The sequence below is a fragment of the Hemiscyllium ocellatum genome, chromosome 4 (assembly GCF_020745735.1).
Source record: "Hemiscyllium ocellatum isolate sHemOce1 chromosome 4, sHemOce1.pat.X.cur, whole genome shotgun sequence".
NCBI lineage: Eukaryota > Metazoa > Chordata > Chondrichthyes > Orectolobiformes > Hemiscylliidae > Hemiscyllium > Hemiscyllium ocellatum.
In genome coordinates, this window is record NC_083404.1 from 55,913,487 (window position 1) to 55,936,230 (window position 22,744).

The window sequence follows — 22,744 nt, forward strand, 5'->3', positions numbered from 1 at the left end:
TTCATAGTTGTCACATCTCTTGACATGTGACTCTGGTGAGAGCTTAGTATGAATTCGGCAAGCTAATAATCTAGTCAAAAGAATTTCAGTTTCGTCCATAAGCAGCCTCAACCAAAACCTACACAAGTACTTTCCAATACTGGATAACAATTATGGGTGTAGTACAATGCAGCAGTGATCAATATTTTAACTGATGGCATCACAGAAAGTGATGTAACGTCATGTGACATTCTGTGTTTAAGGACTTATTCTAATATAATGATGTAAAGATTGCTCCCAGCTCTGTACATAATGCATATAGTTAAACAAAAAGTTCTAGTCAGTGAGGCCTGCTATAGGTCCATCTTTAAGCATATTCACAACATGATTTTCAGGCCAATTTTGTGAATCTCTATAACTCTAAACTATTCCCATTGTATTACCGGGAAATGTGGTACACCTGAGAAGTGTTACAAGCATTAGTGATTTAAATGCTCAGGTAAGTTTTTTTTTGGTTGAGGAAAAAATATAGGACCAGGACTGAAGAAAATTCCTCCACTAATCATTTGTCTCATTTGAATGCAAAATGACCACTACTTTCATCTGCAATAGAGTGACTATATTTCAAAGTAGATAGTAGATAATATATATAATATATGACATTGAGAGGCTTTAAGGTATTATAAAAAATTTTTTTTTTCACAAAGCATTTCTCCTATACCATACAGAGAAAAATAATTCCCTTGTCATTGTTCCTCTAGTGATTTAGCACCTTATTTCCTTCCATGCGTGTTTTATTTTGCTGAATGAGCCAACCTATTTATCATTTCCTTTATTCTTAAATTAGTGGAATATCTCTTATTTCTATTTCACTCTGTTTTTGCAATTCTCACCATACTTACATATATGGCTTTCAATTCATGGAATGTTCACAATTTCTTTAATTAAACGCTCAAGTTCAGAGTATGCTACAGGACTTAAAATAGCATAGTCAATGGAGCAGCACAAATGTTCCTGGGAACTTGAAGGTTAGGACTGACGTCTTAGGCTGAGAAGAACTGGCAGGCATTATCCTGGTAAATGTAGTTTTCAAAATTAGATGACTGATCTGAAGCTTAGCCAGTCATGTGTGCACACCATGGACAAAGTGGCTTCTTTTTGTGCGGCAGAGTTTCTATGATTCTATGTTAGAGATGTTGCTTTAAAAGGCATAATATGAGTGTGTGGGAAAGAAACATGGTACTTAAAGACTTTAGAATTCTGCAGGATGTCAATTTTATTTCAAAAGAGGAGTTATCTTTTAAGATAATGATGTGCATTATGTTCTTCTGACTACTTATAGCATTTAACAAGCTTTACAAACTCATGAGGGAAATTGGATGTGCACCAAATGAAAAACTTTTAACTAACTAGAGTCCACAGGTATTTCATAAATATTTTGCAAAAAGAGTGGGAAATAATACATGCCAATGAAAGAAAGCTTCAAAATAAGAGCTAATCTTCTAAAATGTTACAATGTCGTGTTAATTTACAAGTTTAAGTATTTGAACATCAAATGCAACTTACACACGTTTAATCTCACCTTTTTGAGGTAGTTTTGGAAGCACTCGTGGACCTAAGGCAGTTTTTGTGGTTCCAGTTCCAGTACTGTAAAGCAAACGAAAGACAATGAGTCACCAAATGGATAATCACCTATGAATCATGCTTTCAGGTTGAAATTAAAAGCATATAGTCTATTGAATCTCTCATTCTGTTTTGTCCAATACATTTCTTAAACAAGAATAGGGACTTTATGTTATGAGTAGGAATATTTCTTGAGTAATATTTAAAATATTGTCAGTCTTTTAGTTGAAATCTATAAAACTGTATTGTCTAACACATCAGAAATATTGAAAATTTGCTACGTTATTTCTGGCCAATGAGCAATTGTCACAGTAAATTTTTTGGGAGACAAAGAAGAGTGGGCCACCTTTCAAGTTCAAAAGGGCCAGATGACATGACTGTGGTGGTCACTTACAAGTTATCTGGTATATGCAGATGTGAATCAGTTGAACCTTTGATTGCACTACACTTAGAGGAACCAGGAGTAACCATGTTATTCATACATTATCATCATATTGCTGAGGGGATTTGCACTGTTTAGATACTTTCTTTTACAAAGCTCCTTGTGCTCAAAAAAAAATGATGGAGAGAGAGAGAGAGATAGGTTAGTTGCAAGGGGAGGATAGACTTTTACTGAACTTCTCACAAAACTAGTCTTATTGGATAATGAAGCTTGAGACTGTATAACAGTAGAAGATGAGCTGCTGGATAATAGGTTGAAACACATGTATCCACCTATTGATGAAAAGAGGGCAATCTGTGTTGAAACCTTGAGAAAAAGGTTTATCCAATACCTTGGAACAATACTAGACTACTGAAAATGAATTAATATATGTACTTTCACTAATTGTTACATACAACAGAATCACCATGTACACATGCACCATTAAATGCTCGAACATTCACTGAAATAGATGGTATCTATCAATTAAAGGGCCAGAATTAGACTGATTCAAATATGACACAACACTAAACCAGCAGGAGGCTGTTAGATGACTGTTAAATGGTTCATTGCCCAACAGGAACACTTTTTTAAAAATGACAATCAATTATCTTAACTTCTTTCAAAAAGATTAGATTTATCCAACATTTAAACTCCAGTAATCCTAAAACAAATGTGACCTTAAACTGGCATTTGGAAGCTCTGATAGCTAACAATTGGAACTACTCCAATTTCAGCAGGATATTGCTCCTTTTGTTTGTAAAAAAAGGGCTCATTCATAATTTAATTTAAACAAAAACCATGTACCAAAAAAATCTATAGTTACCTTGATTGTTGAGACAACCCCTCAAACTTATTTCCTGTTCGGTTTGACTGTGGGGGACCAGAATCTGTACCTTAGAGACAGTTAAATATTATTTTAGATTGGTTTAACGTTAATTTAGATATGAAATTATTTAGAAAACAAAAACACACAATAAGCCACCAAAAATGGATGCAAGCAAATTCCAATACCAAAAGGGAAGCATCAAGGAACACTAATCAGAATTTAGATGACTGATCACTAACTCTAAATGCAGCAATCCAAAGAATTCCAGTAAAAAAAATTGGGAATATATTATCCAAAACGAAGAAACAAATGCTATTTGTATTGTCCACTATTAATTTTAAAATTCTGAACCACAAAATACATTATTTAAATCACAACATTTACCCTAATTCTAAGCAGTGTTTCATGTTTTAGAAATAAGCCGGAAAATTAATTAATTGACAAATCATTAGTTCAGATTTTGTATGATTAGTTGTGAGACCACTATTTTGGAATAAATTCTCTCGGCAGCTTTCAAGGTATGCACATATATAGTTCAACATGAAAATCAGGAAGCTGCTGTTCAATTTGTCTTGCTCCTCCAGCAGCTTTACTACAAGTAAATTTGCATTAAAATAAATTAAGGTGTGTGAAGTTTTGGTACTTACCCACGAGTCACCTACTAAACATGCCAGAAAAAGCCAAGGTTAAGTTGTCAAGTTTAAGTGAATTTTGAATGGCGTGATAAATTTTAATCATAGTTGACAACCAGTCAGACAAAATTTACTTTTCTAGGATGTGGAGAGTTACTTTTCAGAACTGAATTACTGCAGATCATGGTGCGTAAGACAAACTTATTTTTCTGGTTCCAAAATCATGAATTTGTATATACACATTACATAAGTCAATTCTTTCCCAGCCGCACACTATAATTGTATTAGTAGTCATCCTTAAATTTTTACCTACAATGGATGTTTCAGTTACCAGTACCTTGTAACAGATTGCAAGGAATCAAGCAGATGATGTGATGTAAGCTATAATGTGGGGGATGTGTAACAATTTAAGATATATCAACGCAAAGAAGGCAACCACCCACATCCAAGGTTCGCTTTCACATTTGCTGGATCAATTCAACCAGTTTTTGCAAATGTTTTTCTCTGGGGCTTCAAAGATGGTCTTGTACAACATTTTTGGGACTGTCAAAAATGCTTAAAAAAATTAAAATAATTTTTCAAGCCAGAAGATACTTTTCCAGTCATTTGAAGAGCAGCATTGGAATTGACAGTAAATAATTGTGGGAGCTGGCAGAGAATTGAGGGGTGGGGCTGTAAAGGGAATAAGAAATGGACACTTGATTACTTGCAGGACAGCTATAAATGAGGGGAGGAAAAGGTACGTAACAATGTATTGGTGAAACCCAAGTAGAAGTTGCAGAACCAGGGCATCCTGGGCAGCAACGTGTGCTGTCAAGGGTGCACTCCTCTCATCACCTTGTTCTTACTTATCTATCTCCTCCTCTCCTCGAATAGGCATTCTGTTCTGCATCTTAATCACCCAACAGTCTGGAATCTCAAGGTTTTGTAGAGAACAGTGCAGTTTGACCATCTTGGAGACCCTGGCTGAGGTGCACTGAAGGGAACATCGAGATTTTTCCAGGATTGTTTTAGTCTGCCGCCTAAAATCTAATACCTTCTTAAATGGCTGCATTCTACATGTTGTAGGTTGAATCACAATGCCCTTAGGGAGGGAATTCCAAGATTTTGACCCAGCAACAGTGAAGGAACGGTGATATATTTCCATGCCAGGATGTGTGGGGCTTGGAAGGGAACTTGCAGGTGATGGTGCCCCCATTTATCTGCTACCCTTGTCCTTCTGGATGAAAGTGGTTATGGGTTTGGAAGGTGCTGTCTGAGGATGTATGGTGAATTTCTGCATTGCATCTAGTAGATAGCACACACTGCATCTAGTAGATAGTACACACTGAGCATCAGAGGCAGAGGGAGTCGATGCCTGTGGATGCGCTGTCAATCAAGTAGGCTGCTTTGTCTTGATGGTGTCAACCTTCTTGTGTGTTGTTGGACCTGCAGCCATCCAGGCAAGTGGGAGTATTCTATCACACACCTGACCTGTGGCTTGTAAATATGGTGAACAGGTTTTGGAGAGTCAGGAGGTAAATTTCCGAGCCTCTGATCTGCTCTTGTAACCACTGTGTTTTTCTGATGAGTCCAATTAAATTTCTGGTCAATGGTAATCCCCAAGAATGTTGATAGTGGGTGATTCATCAATAAAACTATTGAATATCAAGGGGCGGTGAACAGATTCTCTCTTTTTGGAGACGGTCATTGCCTGGTACAAATGATACCTTTGCCACTTGTCGGTCCAAGCCTGGATATTGTCCAGCTCTTGAAGTAAGAGTTGTACGCCACAGAAGCAGGCCCTTCTGTCCAACTCATTCATGCCAACCAAATATCCTAACTCAAATCAGTCAATTTGCTAGGATTTGGCTTTTATACCTCTAAACCTACTCATGTACTAATCCAGATGCATTTCAAATGTTGTAATTGTACCAGCCTCCACCACTTCCTCTGGCAGCTCATTCCACGCATGCATGACACTGCATGAAAAATTTGCTCATTAGATCCCTTTTCCCTTTCACCTTAAACCTATGTCCTTTAGTTTTGGACTCCCCTAACCTGAGAAAAATAACTTGGCTATTCACTCTATCCATGCCCCTCATGATTTTATTAACCTCTATAAGGTCACTTCTAAGCCTCCAATGCTTCAGGGAAAATAGCCCCAGCCTATTCAGCCTCTGCTCCTCTTGATGCATTTAAAGATGGACTACTTCAGTATCTGAAAAGTCACGAATAGTGCTGAACATTATGCAATCATTGGCAAACATCCTCACTTCTGACCTTGTGATGGAGGGAAGATTACTGATGAAACAGCTGAAGATGGTTTGGCCTAGGGCATTATTCTGAATAACTCCTGCACTAATGTCAAATAGCTGAAATGACTGACCTTCAACAACTATACCTATCTTCCTATTAACCAGGTATGACTCCAACCAGAGAGTTTGCCCCTTAATACCTAGAGATTCCAGTTTGGCTAGGGCTCCTTGACGCCACACTCTGTTGAAAGTGGTCTTGATGTTAACAGCTGTCACTTCACCTCCAATCTATGACAACATAAGCATCCTCCATGTAAATCTGACAGGCTAGAATTCTGAACTACTAAAGTACACAAGATAACCTCTCAGTACATGTACTATGAATGAAATTATTCCCATTAGCAGGTGAGAAAACAGCTGTCAGTACTGAGTACGTGGACATGTTTTCTTGGCATTGTTTCAGTCCCTTAACATGCCACAATGTCATCTTGCTTTCACAAACATGCATCAGAAAGCAAAGGGAACCAATGGACCAAAAGCTTAACTTAAAAACACAAATTAATACTGTTCTAATTAAGTGAGCAATTAATGTTAAATGGCAACCTTTTCTCCTTAGGGGGTTGCTTATATGTGGCTGAAAGATGTTTTGATGCTTATTTTAAATCACACACTTCTATAAACATCAAAGTCAACCAAACAGATCTTACTAAGGAACTTTTCAACCTTATTGATCTGAGACACACAATGTTGTTTGCCCTGTTCACAAACCTCACAAATGTTCTGTGGAGGGTGTTGTATTGAAAACATTCTCTGGTAACTATCAGGTGCCTCTCAGAAGAGCACATTAAACTTCTGGAAGCTACAAGCAATTGCCATTTCTTCACCACTGACAGTAAAATCCAAACCAATAACCATTTGGTTAATATCACAAGCAACTTTTGGTCACTTCTTTACATTCATGAACTCTATTTAACTTCTGTCACATATGCTATATTTTCAAATGATTAGAAGGAGTTTCTATTTCTGGCTGGTATTTCCAACTTTGACACAATTTTCAGCAAAATTAAACAGCATGATTTGTAGTGCAAGGTGTTTATTTATATCTCCAAAGTGATGAATTATTCTAAGCCAAAGATGAATAACTTGTACAATCCAAAATGTTTTACTATTTAATGAAATTATACAAACTAACTAGTGGAGTTCTTGCGGTACAAGGTTCAAGTCCCATCTGCTCCAGAGGTGTGTAATAGTATTTCTGAATAGGTTGATGAGAAAACACTTCCACCTCCAGGGATGTGTCATAACATCCTGACCAGGTTGTTACAAAATGTTGACAAATTAATTAGTGTCAATGACTAATTAAGATGAAAGCATTCTATATGCCAGTTTAAGTTGGTTGGACATTGAAGCCCAGCTGCAAGAACTCAACAATCCCAACATGCAATTCTGGTCTCCTTCCTATTGGAAAGATGTTGTGAAACTTGAAAGGGTTCAGAAAAGATTTACAAGGATGTTGCCAGGGTTGGAGCATTTGTGCTATAGGGAGAGGTTGAATAGGCTAGGGCTGTTTACCCTGGAGCATCGGAGGCAGAGGGGTGACCTTAACGAGGTTTATAAAATCATGAGGGGCATGGGATAGGATAAATAGACGTCTTTTCCCTGGGGTGGGCGAGTCCAGAACTACAGGGCATAGGTTTAGGGTGAGAGGGGAAAGAGAGGAATAGGGAGAGAGAGCAGTTAAATGCGTGGCTACAGGGATGGTGCAGGAGGGAGGGATTCCGGTTTCTGGACAACTGGGGTCCTTTCTGAGGAAGGTGGGACCTCTATAAAAAGGATGGGCTACACCTGAACCTGAGGGGCACCAGTATCCTTGGGGGGAGGTTTGCTAGTGCTCTTTGGGAGGGTTTAAACTAACTCCGCGGGGGCATGGGAACCAGGACTGTAGCTTTAGGGTACAGGACCTTGAGTGTAGGGAGGTTAGGAATAATGCAGCGATCTCTAAGGAGGGTGCCTGTAACCAGAAAGGTGGATTGAAGTGTGTATACTTCAATGCCAGAAGTATAAGGAATAAGGTAGGTGAACTTGCAGCGTGGGTTGGTACCTGGGACTTCGATGTTGTGGCCATTACAGAGACGTGGGTAGAACAGGGACAAGAATGGCTGTTGCACGTTCCAGGGGTCAAATGTTTTAGTAGGATCAGACATGGGGGTAAAAAAAAGGGGGAGGCGTGGCATTACTTGTCAAAGACAGTATCACAGCAGTGGAATGGACGATGGAAGAGGACTTGCCATCTGAGGTAGTTTGGGCTGAGGTTAGAAATAGGAAAGGTGAGGTCACCCTGTTAGGTGTTTTCTACAGGCCTCCTAATAGTCCTAGAGAAGTAGAGGATAATATTGCGAGGATGATTCAGGAAAAGAGTGAAGGTAGCAGGGTGGTTGTTATGGGGGACTTTAACTTCCCAGATATTGACTGGGAGAGCTATAGCTCGAGTTCATTAGATGGGTCGGTGTTTGTACAATGTGTGCAGGATGGTTTCCTGACACAATATGTCGACAGGCCAACAAGAGGGGAGGCTATATTGGATTTGGTTCTAGGTAATGAACCAGGCCAGGTGTTAGACTTGGAGGTAGGTGAGCACTTCGGGGACAGTGACCACAACTCGGTGACTTTTACTTTAGTGATGGAGAGGGATAATCGTGCGCCGCAGGGCAAGAGCTATAGCTGGGGGCAGGGCAATTATGATGCTGTGAGGCATGACTTAGGATGTGTGGATTGGAAAAACAGGCTTCAAGAGAAGAACACTAATGAGATGTGGGGATTGTTCAAGGAGCAGCTACTGCGTGTCCTCGATAGGTATGTACCAGTCAGGAATGGTGTAAAGGGCCTTGTGAGGCAGCCGTGGTTTAGTAAGGAATTGGAGTCCCTTGTGAAAGGGAAGAAGGCGGCATATGTAAAGATGAGGCGTGAAGGTTCAGTAGGGGCGATTGAGAGTTATAAGGTAGCCAGGAAGGAGCTAAAGAGGGAGCTAAGAGAAGCGAGAAGGGGACATGAAAAGTCTTTAGCTGGTAGGATTAGGGAAAACCCAAAGGCTTTCTATAGGTATGTCAAGAATAAAAGGATGACTAGGGTAGGTATCGGTCCAGTCAAGGATAGTAGTGGGAAGTTGTGTGTGGAGGCGGAGGAGATTGGAGAGACATTAAATCAGTACTTTTCATCAGTATTCACTCAGGAACAGGACACTGTTGCTGATGTGAATATGGAATCACAAATAATTAGAATGGATGCCCTGGAAATATGCAGGGAAGAGGTTTTGGGAATATTGGAAAGGATGAATATAGATAAGTCTCCTGGGCCTGATGGCATTTACCCCAGAATCCTATGGGAAGCTAGGGAGGAGATAGCAGAGCCATTGGCCTGGATTTTTATGTCGTCGTTGTCAACGGGAATAGTACCAGAGGACTGGAGGATGGCGAATGTGGTCCCATTGTTCAAGAAAGGGAGTAGGGATAGCCCTAGTAACTATAGGCCAGTGAGTCTGACTTCAGTGGTGGGCAAAGTCTTAGAGAGAATGGTAAGGGATAAGATTTATGAACATCTGGGTAGGAATAACGTGATCAGGGATAGCCAGCATGGTTTTGTGAAGGGCAGGTCGTGCCTCACAAACCTTATTGAGTTCTTTGAGAAGGTGACTAAGGAAGTGGATGAGGGTAAAGCAGTAGATGTTGTGTATATGGATTTTAGTAAGGCGTTCGATAAGGTTCCCCATGGTAGGCTAATGCTAAAACTTCGGAGGTATGGCATTGAGGATACATTAGAGGTTTGGATTAGGAATTGGCTGGCTGGAAGGAGACAGAGGGTAGTAGTTGATGGATTATGTTCATCTTGGAGCGCAGTTACTAGCGGTGTACCACAAGGATCTGTTTTGGGACCATTGCTTTTTGTTATCTTTATAAATGATCTAGAGGAAGGACTTGAAAGCTGAGTAAGCAAGTTTGCGGATGATACAAAAGTCGGTGGAGTTGTGGATAGTGAGGAAGGAAGTGGTAGGTTACAGCGGGATATAGATAAGTTGCAAAGCTGGGCGGAAATGTGGCAAATGGAATTCAATGTAGCTAAGTGCGAAGTTGTTCACTTTGGTAGGAATAACAAGATGATGGATTACTGGGCTAATGGTAGGCTACTTGGTAGTGTGGATGAGCAGAGGGATCTTGGTGTCCATGTACACAGATCTCTGAAAGTTGCCACCCAGGTAAATAGTGCTGTGAGGAAGGCATATGGTGTACTGGGCTTTATTGGCAGAGGAATTGAGTTCCGGAGTCCTGAGGTCATGTTGCAGTTGTATAAGACTCTGGTGAGGCCTCATCTGGAGTATTGTGTGCAGTTTTGGTCGCCATACTATAGGAAGGATGTGGAAGCTTTAGAACGAGTGCAGAGGAGGTTTACCAGGATGTTGCCTGGAATGGTAGGAAAATCTTATGAGGAAAGGCTGAGGCACTTGGGGCTGTTCTCATTGGAGAAGAGAAGGTTTAGGGGAGATCTGATAGAAGTGTATAAGATGATTAGGGGTTTAGATAGGGTAGATACTAAGATCCTTTTACCGCTAATGGAGTCAGGTGTTACTAGGGGACATAGCTTTAAATTAAGGGGTGGTAGGTATAGGACAGATGTTAGGGGTAGATTCTTCACACAGCGGGTTGTGAGTTCATGGAATGCCCTGCCCGTATCAGTGGTGAACTCTCCTTCTTTATGGTCATTTAAGCGGGCATTGGATAGGCATTTGGAAGTTATTGGGCTAGTATAGGTTAGGTAGGATTCGGTCGGCGCAACATCGAGGGCCGAAGGGCCTGTACTGCGCTGTATCCTTCTATGTTCTATGATATAAAAGAGACCCAAGGGGCAACGTTTTCACTCAGAGGATGGCACGTGTATGAAATGAGCTGCCAGAGGAAGTGGTGGAGGCTGGTACAATTGCAACGCTTAAAAGGCATCTGGATGGGTATATGAATAGGAAGGGTTTGGAGGGATATGGGCCAGGTACTGGCAGGTGGGACTAGATTAAGTTGGGATATCTGGTCGGCGTGAATGCGTTGGACCGAAGGGTCTGTTTCCATGCTGTACATCTCTATGACTAGAAGTTGAAGGATGATGAAATCTGGGAAATGGCATTGCAGTGTAAAAGTAATAGGCTCCACAACGATACTCCACAAATGTCTTAAAAATCCAAAAAAAGCAATGATCTTAATGGTACTGGATCTTAATGGAAGCCACCATTCTATACTTTTCACCAAATTACTCATCATTACTCTCTACTTTTTGTCAGTTTTGCAGTTATTGCTCCTTTAATTCTGAAGTGTTTTGTTCAGTCACCATATCAAGAAAATAACACACAGTTAACACACTTGACTTATGCCCAGAAGGCCAATAAAATAGATCTTGTGAAAGTTGTCTTATAAAGTGCAGTCAACAATGAATGGTGTGTGTGAGCTTTTTCCTTGTAGGAATGACATGTTGAGTTGTGTTCTGATACCCATCTAATTTACCTTTGGTTAATGACAGTAAAACACCTCAGTGCTTGTTATTCTCAGAAAACTTAATTGTTTTACCAAAGCTGAAAAAACTAAAGCTCACTTCAACGAGTAATTCAATTGAAAGGAAATGAATCACAACTTTCAAGACATCTTTATAATCAGCACACCCTGAATGACTTAATAAAAACTACTCTTCTAAATACTGGCCATTATTTTGTAATAGCTCCTCAAAAGTTTCTTTTACTTGGAACTTCAAAATACTACAGTTCATTCAGAGCCTCCCACCAAAATTTCCTTAAATGTTTATTGTGGTTGAGAGGTGTTTCTTTTCCTTTCTGGCTTTATTGTTTACGCTGTTTGGACAAGTGAATTATAAGGACAGGTCTTCTTTCATACATTAAATTACTTCTTTTAATTCCCTAATCACCTAAATTATCTTTCTTGGTGGAGATAATGCCATTTTAGTGACTAGGTGAAGTAAATCCACACAATGCAGATTGAGTCTGGCCAATGCTCTTTACCTGACGGACATTCTTTAGATTTATATTCTACAATTGTCTAATGAAACCAAATATTCCACTTTTTAATAGAACAGTTAAATAATGTTCCATGATTTCACCGATTTATCCACTAATTTCCATCTTTCTTTCTGACCAGTGCACAGGCTGCCATTTAGTTCCATTTAATATACTTCATTTCTTTTTGTTCTCAGACTAGTTATTACTTGCTTGCCCAACAGAATTCTGAAAATTGTTTTCAAATACTTTCTCCACAACGAGTTTTGAGAAGATTTGTAGCTCAGGTTGAGGTTTTGGATGTAGGTTTGCTCGCTGAGCTGGAAGGTTCATTTCCAGACATTTCTTCACCCTACTAAGTAACATCTTCACTGGGCCACAGGCTCCACTAAAAAGAAATGGGCACCCAATGAACACAGTCTGCTGATTTCTCAGCAACAAACTCAAACAAGCAGACAAAATACGTCCAGAAACCATAGCCACTCTACCCTACATCAAAGACATTTCAGAAATGACTGCCAGACTATTCAGACCCCTTGGCATCATGGTAGTCCACAAATTCACCAATACACTATAACAGCAGCTAATGAACTTGGAAGACCGCATACAGACAACAAGCAAAACTAATGTCATCTACAAAATACTGTGCAAGGACTATAACAAACACTACATTGGACAAACAGGCAGACAACTAGCCACCAGGATACATGAACACCAACTAGCCACAAAAAGACATGACCCTCTCTCACTAGTACCCTTACATACAGATGAGGAAGGACATCACTTCGACTGGGAGAACACATCCATCCTAGGACAATCCAAACAAAGACACGCACGAGAATTCCTAGAAACATGGCATTCCAACTGGAACTCTATCAACAAAAACATTGAGTTAGATCCCATCTGCCACCCCCTGAGAAAAGCAACAGAAAGTGACTTCACCACAGGAAATGACATCACCAACCTAAAGGAACCCAAACATATAAATAGAAAGCAGGACTTATCAGCAGCGCTTCGCCTGAGGTCCACTGAAGATGTTACCTGGTAGGGTGACGAAATGTCTGGAAATGAACCTTCCAGCTCAGCAAGCAAACCTACATTCAAAACTTTCTCCATAAACTTACTGGTCCTTATTTTCCTGTTATATTATTTCACATCTTTCAAAAATAATGCAAGTTTTTTTAAAGCTAATTTACAATCTTAAAGAAAAATCACTTCATAGTAGAACAAGATTATCAAAATCAATAAATTCTTTACATTATAGATTCCATATACTTAATGAACATAAGTTATCTGAAACAGGTTTCGCAGGCTTTTTCAAGACTCCACAGCAGGACCTGAAAAAGGTTAGAGTGCTGGGCTATTGTTCTGTGTGTTGCAGCATTCTGAAAGTTTGACTGATCATCCAAAAATACATGTATTAGCTCAAGTACTGCTTCTGAGAATGCATTAGTCAAAGCGACGTATTAGAAATATTAGCCAAATAATGTCAATGTTGCTATGGTTTTTCTTTCAAATAGTAACAAGTTCCTCCTATCAACAATTTTAGATAAGATGCTGAGCATTGTATTTCAATTTTCTTCAGGTCTGATTGTGTAATGCAATCTAATCTTCCTAACTAATTTAGTGAAAAGCTAGCCATAAACAAACGTTCCAACCGTGGCCGTGGCAAGTGCCTTCAAGTCATTGTCTCTCAGATTCTTCCATATTATTTCAGAATTCACATTAAAGGAAAAGACAAACAATCAACAGTATGGTGGACAATGACAGAAAAAAATAATTGTGCTGTCAAGCACGACAACTTACATACAACTGGGTTGATGATAAATATTTATCTAAGTAGCACTGCAAGCTTGTGAATTTCCTCATTTGTCAAAGTGTCCAGATAATTTAGTTTCCATACTCTGATGATAGCAAATTCCATTGATTATGCAGAGGTTGAATGAATGAGAAAGAACCAACTTTTTGTAGTTTTTCCCTTTTATACCATTTTTACTTTAATAGACATTAATATAACTTTCTGCTTCCTACAGTAACTTAACTAACTTAATATAAGAAAAACTCACCCCAAGGAATCAGACCTTTATTCTGGGGACCATGAGGTAGCGGGCTTGGTGGGTCAGATAAGGTTCGTTTGTGTCCAGGGGGTGGGGGCGGTGGTCTCTTCTTTGATAAAGTGGAGCTGCCAGTTGTGACCTGGGGACCTACAGGAAGAACTGAAGGAGGGACTGGGCCATGTGGAGCTGGAGAAGCACAAAAACACAGCTGACTACTGCACAATATGTTAAGAGCAGTTATGAAAGCATGCAATACGGTGCAATGAAGGATCAAAGCAATGTAAAATAAATCAATTTTCTCCCATCCACCACTGACTAAAACTGATGAACAGAAATCAAATTCTCCTTTCAAGATTTTAATAGTGATGATCTAATTTTAGATATATTATACACATATGCAACATTCCAAATATTAATTGTACAAGGCCACAATTTCAAAATTGATTATATTTAATATTACAAACAAAAGGAAAACACTTGACAATCACACTTGATGATTATTAATGATCTGCAGCATCTCGAAGTTGAATTCTCAAACTTCTTTTTCTGTCTTACCAAGCAACAGCTCTAAGTCGAAAGGAACAGATTCAAGCAGAATCTAGGTTGTCACCAAATGCAACACCAGAGGTGGGCTAGACATAATATTTATTTTCATTGTTAATTTACTGTATATAGGTATCACTGGTAGGCCAGCATTTGTTGCACAGTCTTAATTTCTCTTGAGGAGATGGGGTTGAGTTGCTTTCTTGAACAGATGAAGTTCATGTGGTGTAGGTACAATGGCTGTTGGGAGGATTTTCCAGGGTTTTGATTCAGTGACAGTGAAGGAATGACAATATTGTTCTAAATCAGGATGGTATGTGTCTCTGAGGGTGAGACACAGGTCGGCACAACATTGAGGGCCGGAGGGCCTGTTCTGCACTGTATTGTTCTATGTTCTATCTTGTAGGTGGTAATGTTGCCATACATTTGCTATTCTGTTCAAGCTTCTAGTGTGTTGTTGGAGTTGCATTTAACCAGGCAAGTACAGAATATTCCAATGCACTTGACTTGTGCCTTGTAAACGGTGTACAGGCATTGGGGAGACGGGAGATTACCCATTCCTGTAGCCACATAAATTTGTATGTTGGTCAAGTTCAGCTTCTTGCCAAAACAAAGGTCAAATCACCATAGTCATATTGGACATTAGGATACTCTCTCAATAGAGAGAAATGAAGGAATTGAACCCACACTACTGGCATTACTCGGCATCACAAACCAGATATCCAGCCATCCCTTTCTGGTCAAGAGCAATTTACAGGATGTTTATAGTGGAGATTCAGCAATGATAATGTTGCTGAATGTCAATGATTGATGGTTGCATTCTCTCTTTTTGAGGTGGTCATTGCCTGGCACTTATGTGGTACAAGTGTCACGTGTCCCATATAAGCGCAAGTTTGAATATTGTCCAGATCTTAGTGCATTTGCACACAAACTGCTTCAGTATCTGAAGAGTTGTGAATGGTACTTAAGTCTATGCAATCATTGATGCATATCCCCATCTCTGACCTTATGATGGAGGATAGGTGATTGATGAAACTATTGAAGATGGTTGATCCAAGGACATTACCCTGAGGAAATCCTACTGTGATGTACAGAATAACTATCTCAGGTATAGAAATAAGGATCCAACTGCCTGTTAAGATATAGGCTGTAGAAACGGCAGGAAATTATCCCAACATCCTAGTCAATTAGCAGCCCTGAAGCAACGCCATCAAAAACAGATTAGTCTCCGATTTATATTATTAATATGTATTGTACCTGCTTCAAAACATCTTTATCGACACGTTTGTCTATATAATGCAGAATTGCTACATTTCAAAAGTCACACCTCAAGCATGAAATAATCTGGCACATGCTGAGAATACTGTGTAAATGTATAATCTCTTTCAAAGTGGGAATAAGGCAACCCCTCCTTCCCAATAGAAGAGTACACTTTGTGGCCAGAGGAAGAGATGCAATACCATAATTTTGATTTTGCAATCTGCGTTCCTTGCAAACATGACTAGAGTGTAGAATTACTGTCATTATCAAATATCAAAAGGGACTTTTGCATATTCTCCTTTCTCCTCGTTCAATTTTTGGCAACGTTAAATTATGCACTTCAAACTACTCTGACACAGGCTGCAGAAAGACTTCAGAATTCAGTTTGGGATAACAAACCATTTACAAATGCATTACATTAGATATCTGGGCCTATAAATGGATTTATGTTTGAAGGAAAATCAAAACCAATTGAAGATATATTTCACGGACATAATCTGGATAGTAAGAAATTAAATATGCAACAATATTGCTTAAGTCCTAAAAATTGTATTTTTACTACAAGTTCTATTATAAACATACTATTAAACTATCAGCAGGTCAGGTCTTTTGTAAATTGATTTATATCAGTGCTTTAGAAAGCTGAAATTATTAACACCAGTCAACATTGATCTTTTCCTCTAATACAGAAGTAAAATACTTTAGATGCTAGAAATCTGAAATAAAAGCACAAAATGCTGGAAATATGCAGCACTCTGGTAGCACTTGTAAAGAAAAACAAAATTAATAGGCTGAATGTTAATCCAAGTTGTGTCATTTTGTTTTTGGAAGGATGCCCACCATGATGCCTACTGGATTTTCTTGCCAAATCTTATCAAACTTGCCTCATTAAATACTTACTCTCCCCATTAATGGAAATGCTCATGTCCATTTCTCGGCCCATTTTACCACATACTGTTTCCAGAACAACTTGCCACTCAGTGGATATCCCTGAATTAAAAATATTGCTAGTGCCTGCACATCATTGTTGTGCACCCAAACAAGCACAGACAGAGTGGAGGTGCCCTGCACGATTCCTGACACTTCCCAGATTTGACATGCTGTGCACGCGGGGATCAGGAGTTATAAGAGACTACAAGGCATTGGAGCAGAATTAGGCCATTCTGCCCATTGAGTCTGCTCCACTATTCAGTGAGAGCTTGGTACTTTGATAATTCTCAAATCCACTTTTCTGCCTTTGGATGGGACCTCCTCTTTTCCCACAGAGGCCATGACATGAGGCCATACCAGCCTCGTTCAAATGCGTCACCAGGGCTAAAGTGGTCTCAGCCAAGAGCGGCATCTATTTCACTCAGAGGATGGTTCATGTGTGGAATGAACTGATGGGGAAATGGTAGATGCAGATACATTTCCAACATTTAAAAGACATTTAAATAGGTACATGAATAGGAAACGTTTACAGAGATATAGGCCAAATGCAGGCAAATGGGATGAGATCAGTCTGGGAAACTGGTTGGCATGGATGACTTGGTCAGAATGGTCTGTTTCCGTGCTGTATGACACTATATGGAGGAAATCACAGTAATGTAGGAAAAAAGATCAATTACCTTCTCCAATTCACAAACTTAACTGTTACCATCTTCTCCCTGATACCTCACTTCCCACCAAGGTTACTGCTCTACTACTCTCACTAATACCTGCAATATCTTCCCTCACTTGCTGTCAATCACCCCAACTCCAAACACCACTAACTCCAAATGCTCTCAGCATTGCTGAATCACTCACTCGGGTCACTCCACTACTTGCACCAAGAGTAACAGGTATGTCACCTATTTTCATTTTCCTTAATACTTGTTCGCATTTCAGAGAGAAAGCAGTCCCCAACAGGGCAGAAAGACTCAAGACGGGTAGTGGCTGCATGGCATTCAACTCCTCACCTCCTCACGCAGAGAGTATCCTGACCATCCAGATTAGCTTAACTGATAATTTCCAAGCCCTAGATTGATATCAACATGTCCTTGACTAACTGTTCCAGGATTCCCTGAGTGAAGACTATCCTTTTGACTCGGCTAAGGACTGCCGACAATCACGACAAGCTTCCTTCCTTTGTTCTGTACTAAAAGAAAATATATGACAAAAGTTATATGAGCTTGGTATCTCTGACTGAGAGGGGAAAGCACAAAAACAGATGGCAATACAAGGCAGAGATGCTCTAAGCATCCAGGTTACCAAAGTGAGTGAGTGCAATGACTGTGAACGAAAAGTCTTGAAATGCAGCCTAGTTCAGTCCATACGCTGGGCACTTGTCCCTAAGTGCAGTGTCCTTGCTGCAGCATTACATTGATAGTGACCAGCATAGCCCGAAGCACTGAAGTGCAGAAGTGGAAGTGGATTGGTAGAGGTTCATGTGAGTTCTTAGAAGTTGGTACATTGCAGATTCCACTGTCTGAAATAGTGGTGTAAGTGTGGCTCGTGCCAATAAAACATGTCCTAACTTACTGGTGCTTGGTTCTCAACATGGAGCTCATTTGGAGCAAGTGAAAGCTGAATTCACCAGGTACCTGATCAGGCTTCCATGTTTACTTTTCTTGATTTCTCACTTGTTTGTCAAGTTTGGTTATATAAAAAAAACTTAAAATTATGACGTGACTTGGGTCATCAATAAGGTGTTTAACAAGATGTAATCCACCTTAGTTGGCAATCACTGCAAACTAGTGAGAAACTCATTGCTATCTAGCAATAAGCTTACCATGACCCTTGTGAAAAACATGGAAGTTGGAGAGAGATACAACAAAGCAGGGGTTGGTTTTGCTGGACTTACGATCCAAATCTGTCACAAATCTCACCACAGCCCGACGTTGCTCAGACCTCTATACGATCCTGCCAAACGTTTCAAGTTGATAACCTTCTATCATAACTGAAGAATGAAGTAATAGGTTTGAGTATGAAGTGGAGGAAGAGGGAAAAAGTCTGTTAGGGTGCTCAGCAAGGAAGATTAAATGACACAAGATTTCATGCTATAAAAGCCAAAGTGAGAAGTAATGGGAAAAAGCTGTAAAAGCATATTCCAACATTTTTTGTTTTTAAATCATTTCTAATTTGGACTTGTATTCATTGTTATCTATACTCTTAAGAAAAAGTGTTTAAAAATCACTTCTAAATTTTAATTATTAGTAATGCAGCTTGAATCGGAAATACTTTTTTTAAAAAAGTAATGGCTCCTTAGTTGTATGCATGAAACAATGATTTTTATCTCAGTTTGTGGGTAGTATTACTAGTTTTTACAAAGGTCAAATTAATTTGCTCAGTTTTGTGATTATGAAGTGTTGCTTGGTTTGAAGTATATTTATTGCAGTAAGGAATTATAATTGGATCAAAATTCTAATTTTAAGATAGACAACTATTGTACTTCTTTTATTTATTCATAGGATTGGGCATTGGTGACAAGGTGCTCTCGTGAAGATTGTGGTGGGCTACTTTTTTGACCTACTGAAATCTGTGTGGTGCAAATATACTTATGTTGCTGTCAGGTAGCGAACTGCAGGAGATTGGCTCAATCCTATTGAAGAGAGAATACTTGATTTTCAATTCAGAGTGGTCAGGCTTGGAGGGTCATATGAGTTACAGATGTTCCCAATGCACATGCTGCTCTTGTTCTTCTAAGTGTTAAAGCTGTGGCTTTGGAAGATGATGTTTATACAGTATTAGCCCATTATGGCAGTATTTAGATTAAATTAGATTCCACCTGCCGAAGCGCAACCCACCCAGACCCATTCCCCTACATTTACCTCTTCACCTAACACTATGGGCAACTTAGTATGGCCAATTCACCTAGCCTGCACATTTTTGGATTGTGGGAGGAAACCGGAGCACCCGGAGGAAACCCACGCAGACACTGGGAGAATGTGCAAACTCCACATAGAGAGTCGCCTGAGGCGGGAATTGAACCCGGGTCTCTGGCGCTGAGAGGCAGTAGTGCTGACCACTGTGCCACTGTGCCGCCCACTTCATGCACTGCAACAATCTTTTTTTGTTGTGGATGTTTAAGGCAGTGAAATTTGCAGGGATGCATAATACAAAGTGAGAGTTTCCAAGAAAGTGGATCTGTTAGCACTAAGAAAAATGGCTAACAATGGATCCCTTTGCATTTGTCAAATACCAACTGATTTAATACAAGTTTCAATGGATTTGTTAACCTCCACTGGTGTACCTATGTTACTGTTACTGGAAGTAACTAAATATCAGCATACATTTATTTTCAATTATTTTTAAGTAGGAAATTCATTATAAATCCTTTTTCCTGTCCTGGAGCAGTGGAAGACAGAAGTGGAGGTAACCTTGGGAACAGAAAGTTTCCAGGAAGATAAGCAAACCGTATAAATACTTACCTTTGAAGCCCGCAACCTGTTGCCTGTCCGGGAGCTGCGGGAGACAGAGCAGAGGTGAAGTTGCAGACCAGGAGGTTACTGGGAAGGTAAGGACTTCATGTATATTTGGGAAGTGGTTAAACCAGAAATACCGCATGTGTAGTATCTCCCTCCTGCTTCAACCCCTCCCCCCCCCCCCCCCCCACCAAACAACCAAAAACAGAAGAAAAGGACTCTAAGGTAAGGTCTATTTTTCTTTTCTTTCATATTTTTAAATGCATTGTTTGGTTTTAGTTAGTTGATATAAAGCTAAGGCTTACAATGTCAGGGGACCTCAGACTGGTGGCATGTGCCTCTTGCTTGATGTGGGAGCTCAGGGACATGGCTGACGTTCCGGACTCTAACACTTGCAAGAAATGTGTCCAGCTGCAGCTCTTGTTTGACCACATGACGCTCTGGAGCTGTGGATAGACTCTCTGTGGAGCATCCGCGATGCTGAGGAGGTCGTGAGTAGCACGTTGAGTGAATTAGTCACACCGCAGATTAGAATTGCTGAAGGAGAGTGTGAATGGGTGACCAAAAGGCAGAGAAAGAGTAGGAAGGCAGTGCAGGTGTCCCCTGCGGTCATTCCCCTTCCAAGACAGGTATACCGTTTTGGATACTGTTCAGGGAGATGGCTCACCAGGAGAGGGCAGCAGTTACCAGGATCATAGCACTATGGTGGACACTGCTGTTCAGAAGGGCAGGAAAAAGACTAATTGGGCCATAGTCACAGGAGATTCTATTGTAAGGGGAGTAGATAGGTGGTTCTGTGGCTGAAAATGAGACTCCCAGATGGTATGTTGCCTCCCAGGTGCTCGGGTCAGGGATGTCACCGACCGGCTGCATTGCATTCTGAAAGGGGAGGGTGAACAGCCAGTTATCGTGGAGCATATAGGCACCAATGATATAAGTAAAAAAAAAACAAGATTGGGTGCTGAAAGCAGAATTCAGGGAGCTAGGAGAGAAGTTAAAGAGGAGGAGCCAACAATTGGATGGTTTACACCTGAACCAGACTGGAACTAATGTCCTTGGGAGAGTTTTTGCGACTGCTGTTGGGGAGGGTTTAAATTAATGTGGCAGGGGGCTGGGAACCTGAAGTGAAGACTAGTAGACAGTGAGGTGAAAACTAGAGACTGTAAGGATCATGAAATCAGCATTACCAAGAGGAAGAGTAGGCAGAGAGCAGATGAACGCAAAAGAACTTGTGGTTTGAAGTGCAGGTACTTTAATGCAACGAGTATACTGGGTAAGGCAGATGAACTTAGGGCTTGGATTGGTGCCTGGGAGTATGACGTTATTGCAATCACAAAGATTTAGTTGAAGGAAGGGCACGATGTGTTCCAGGGTATAGATGTTTCAAGTCAGGACAGAGAGGGAAGTAAACGTGGGGGGAGAAGTTGTATTGCTGGTCAGGTATGATATCACAGCTGTGCTAAAGGAGGGCACTATAGAGGGCTTGAGCAGTGAGGCATTATGGGTAGAGCTGAGAAATAAGAACGGTGCAGTTACATTGTTGGGGCTGTATTACAGGCCTTCAACAGTGGACATGAGATAGAAGAACAAATAGGTAAACAGATTATGAAAAGATGTAGAGACAACAGGGTGATGGTGATGGGAGATTTTAATTTTCCCAACATTGACTTGACAACACTTAGCGTAAGAGGTCTGGATGGGGCAGAATTTGTAAGGAATGTTCAGGAAAGTTTTCTAGAGCAGTATGTTAATAGTCCAACAAAGGAAGGGGCTACATTGGACCTGGTGTTGGGGAATGAGCCAGGCAAGGTGGTAGAAGTAGCAGTGAGGCATTTCTTTGGAAAGTGTGATCACAATTCTGTAAGTTTTAGAATACTTGTAGACAGAGATGAAAGTGGTCCTAAGGGAAGAGTACTAAATTGGGCCAATTATATCAAAATTCGGCAGAAGCTGGGAAATATGGACTGGGAGCAGCTATGTGAAAGAAAGTGCACATTTGATATGTAGGAGTCTTTCAAAGATCAGTTGAATATATGGCAGGATAGGCATGCCCCTTTGAAAACAAGGGATAGGAAAGGCAAGATTCATGAACTGTGGATGACAGGAGAAATCATGCGATTAGCCAAAAGGCAAAGGGAAGCGTACATAAGGTCCAGTCAGCTAAGAACAGAGTGGGCCTTAGAAGAATATCGGGAGAGTAGGACCAATCTTAAATGGAGGAAGCAAGCGGGCTAAAAGGGATCATGAAATAACTTTAGCGAGCAGAATTAAGGAGAATCCAAAGGCCTTTTATTCATATATAAGAAGCAAGAGGGTAACTAGAGAAAGGGTTGGTCCACTAAAGGATTAGGAAGCAAGGTTGTGCGTCAAACCTGAGAACATGGGTGAGATTCTCAATGGTTACTTTGCATCAGTGTTCACTGAGGAGAGGCACTTGATGAATGTTGAGATTAGAGATAGAAGTTTGCTTCCTCTGGATCAAATTGACATAAGGAGAGAAGATGTGTTGGGTAGGCTAAAGGATATTAAGGTGGACAAATCCTCAGGACCAGATGGGATCTATCCCAGGTTGCTGAGGGAGGCGAAAGGGGATATAGCTGGAACCCTGACAGATATCTTTGTAGCATCCTTAAACACAGGTGAGGTGCCAGAGGATGGAAGGTTGCTAATGTTGTTCCCCCTGTACAAGAAGAGTAGTAGGGAAATTCCAGGTAAATACAGACCAGTAAGCCTGATAT

The 22,744-nt window shown here is 40.3% G+C and overlaps 1 protein-coding gene across 5 annotated transcripts in view; it reads right to left on the reverse strand.

Moving 5' to 3' along the window:
• The window catches only part of LOC132813685 (arf-GAP with SH3 domain, ANK repeat and PH domain-containing protein 1-like), a 341,801-nt gene that overhangs the window by 26,593 nt on the left and 292,464 nt on the right, over positions 1-22,744 (reverse strand). For 3 of the 5 annotated variants that reach the window (XM_060823230.1, XM_060823228.1, XM_060823239.1), the window contains 3 exons: positions 13,831-14,007; positions 2,850-2,919; positions 1,562-1,626 (listed from right to left, as the gene is read on the reverse strand). In XM_060823230.1, coding sequence (XP_060679213.1) covers positions 1,562-1,626; positions 2,850-2,919; positions 13,831-14,007 — 312 coding nt within the window. The remainder of the gene's footprint in view (positions 1-1,561; positions 1,627-2,849; positions 2,920-13,830; positions 14,008-22,744) is intronic. The other 2 variants (XM_060823243.1, XM_060823238.1) reach the window with 1 other exon arrangement.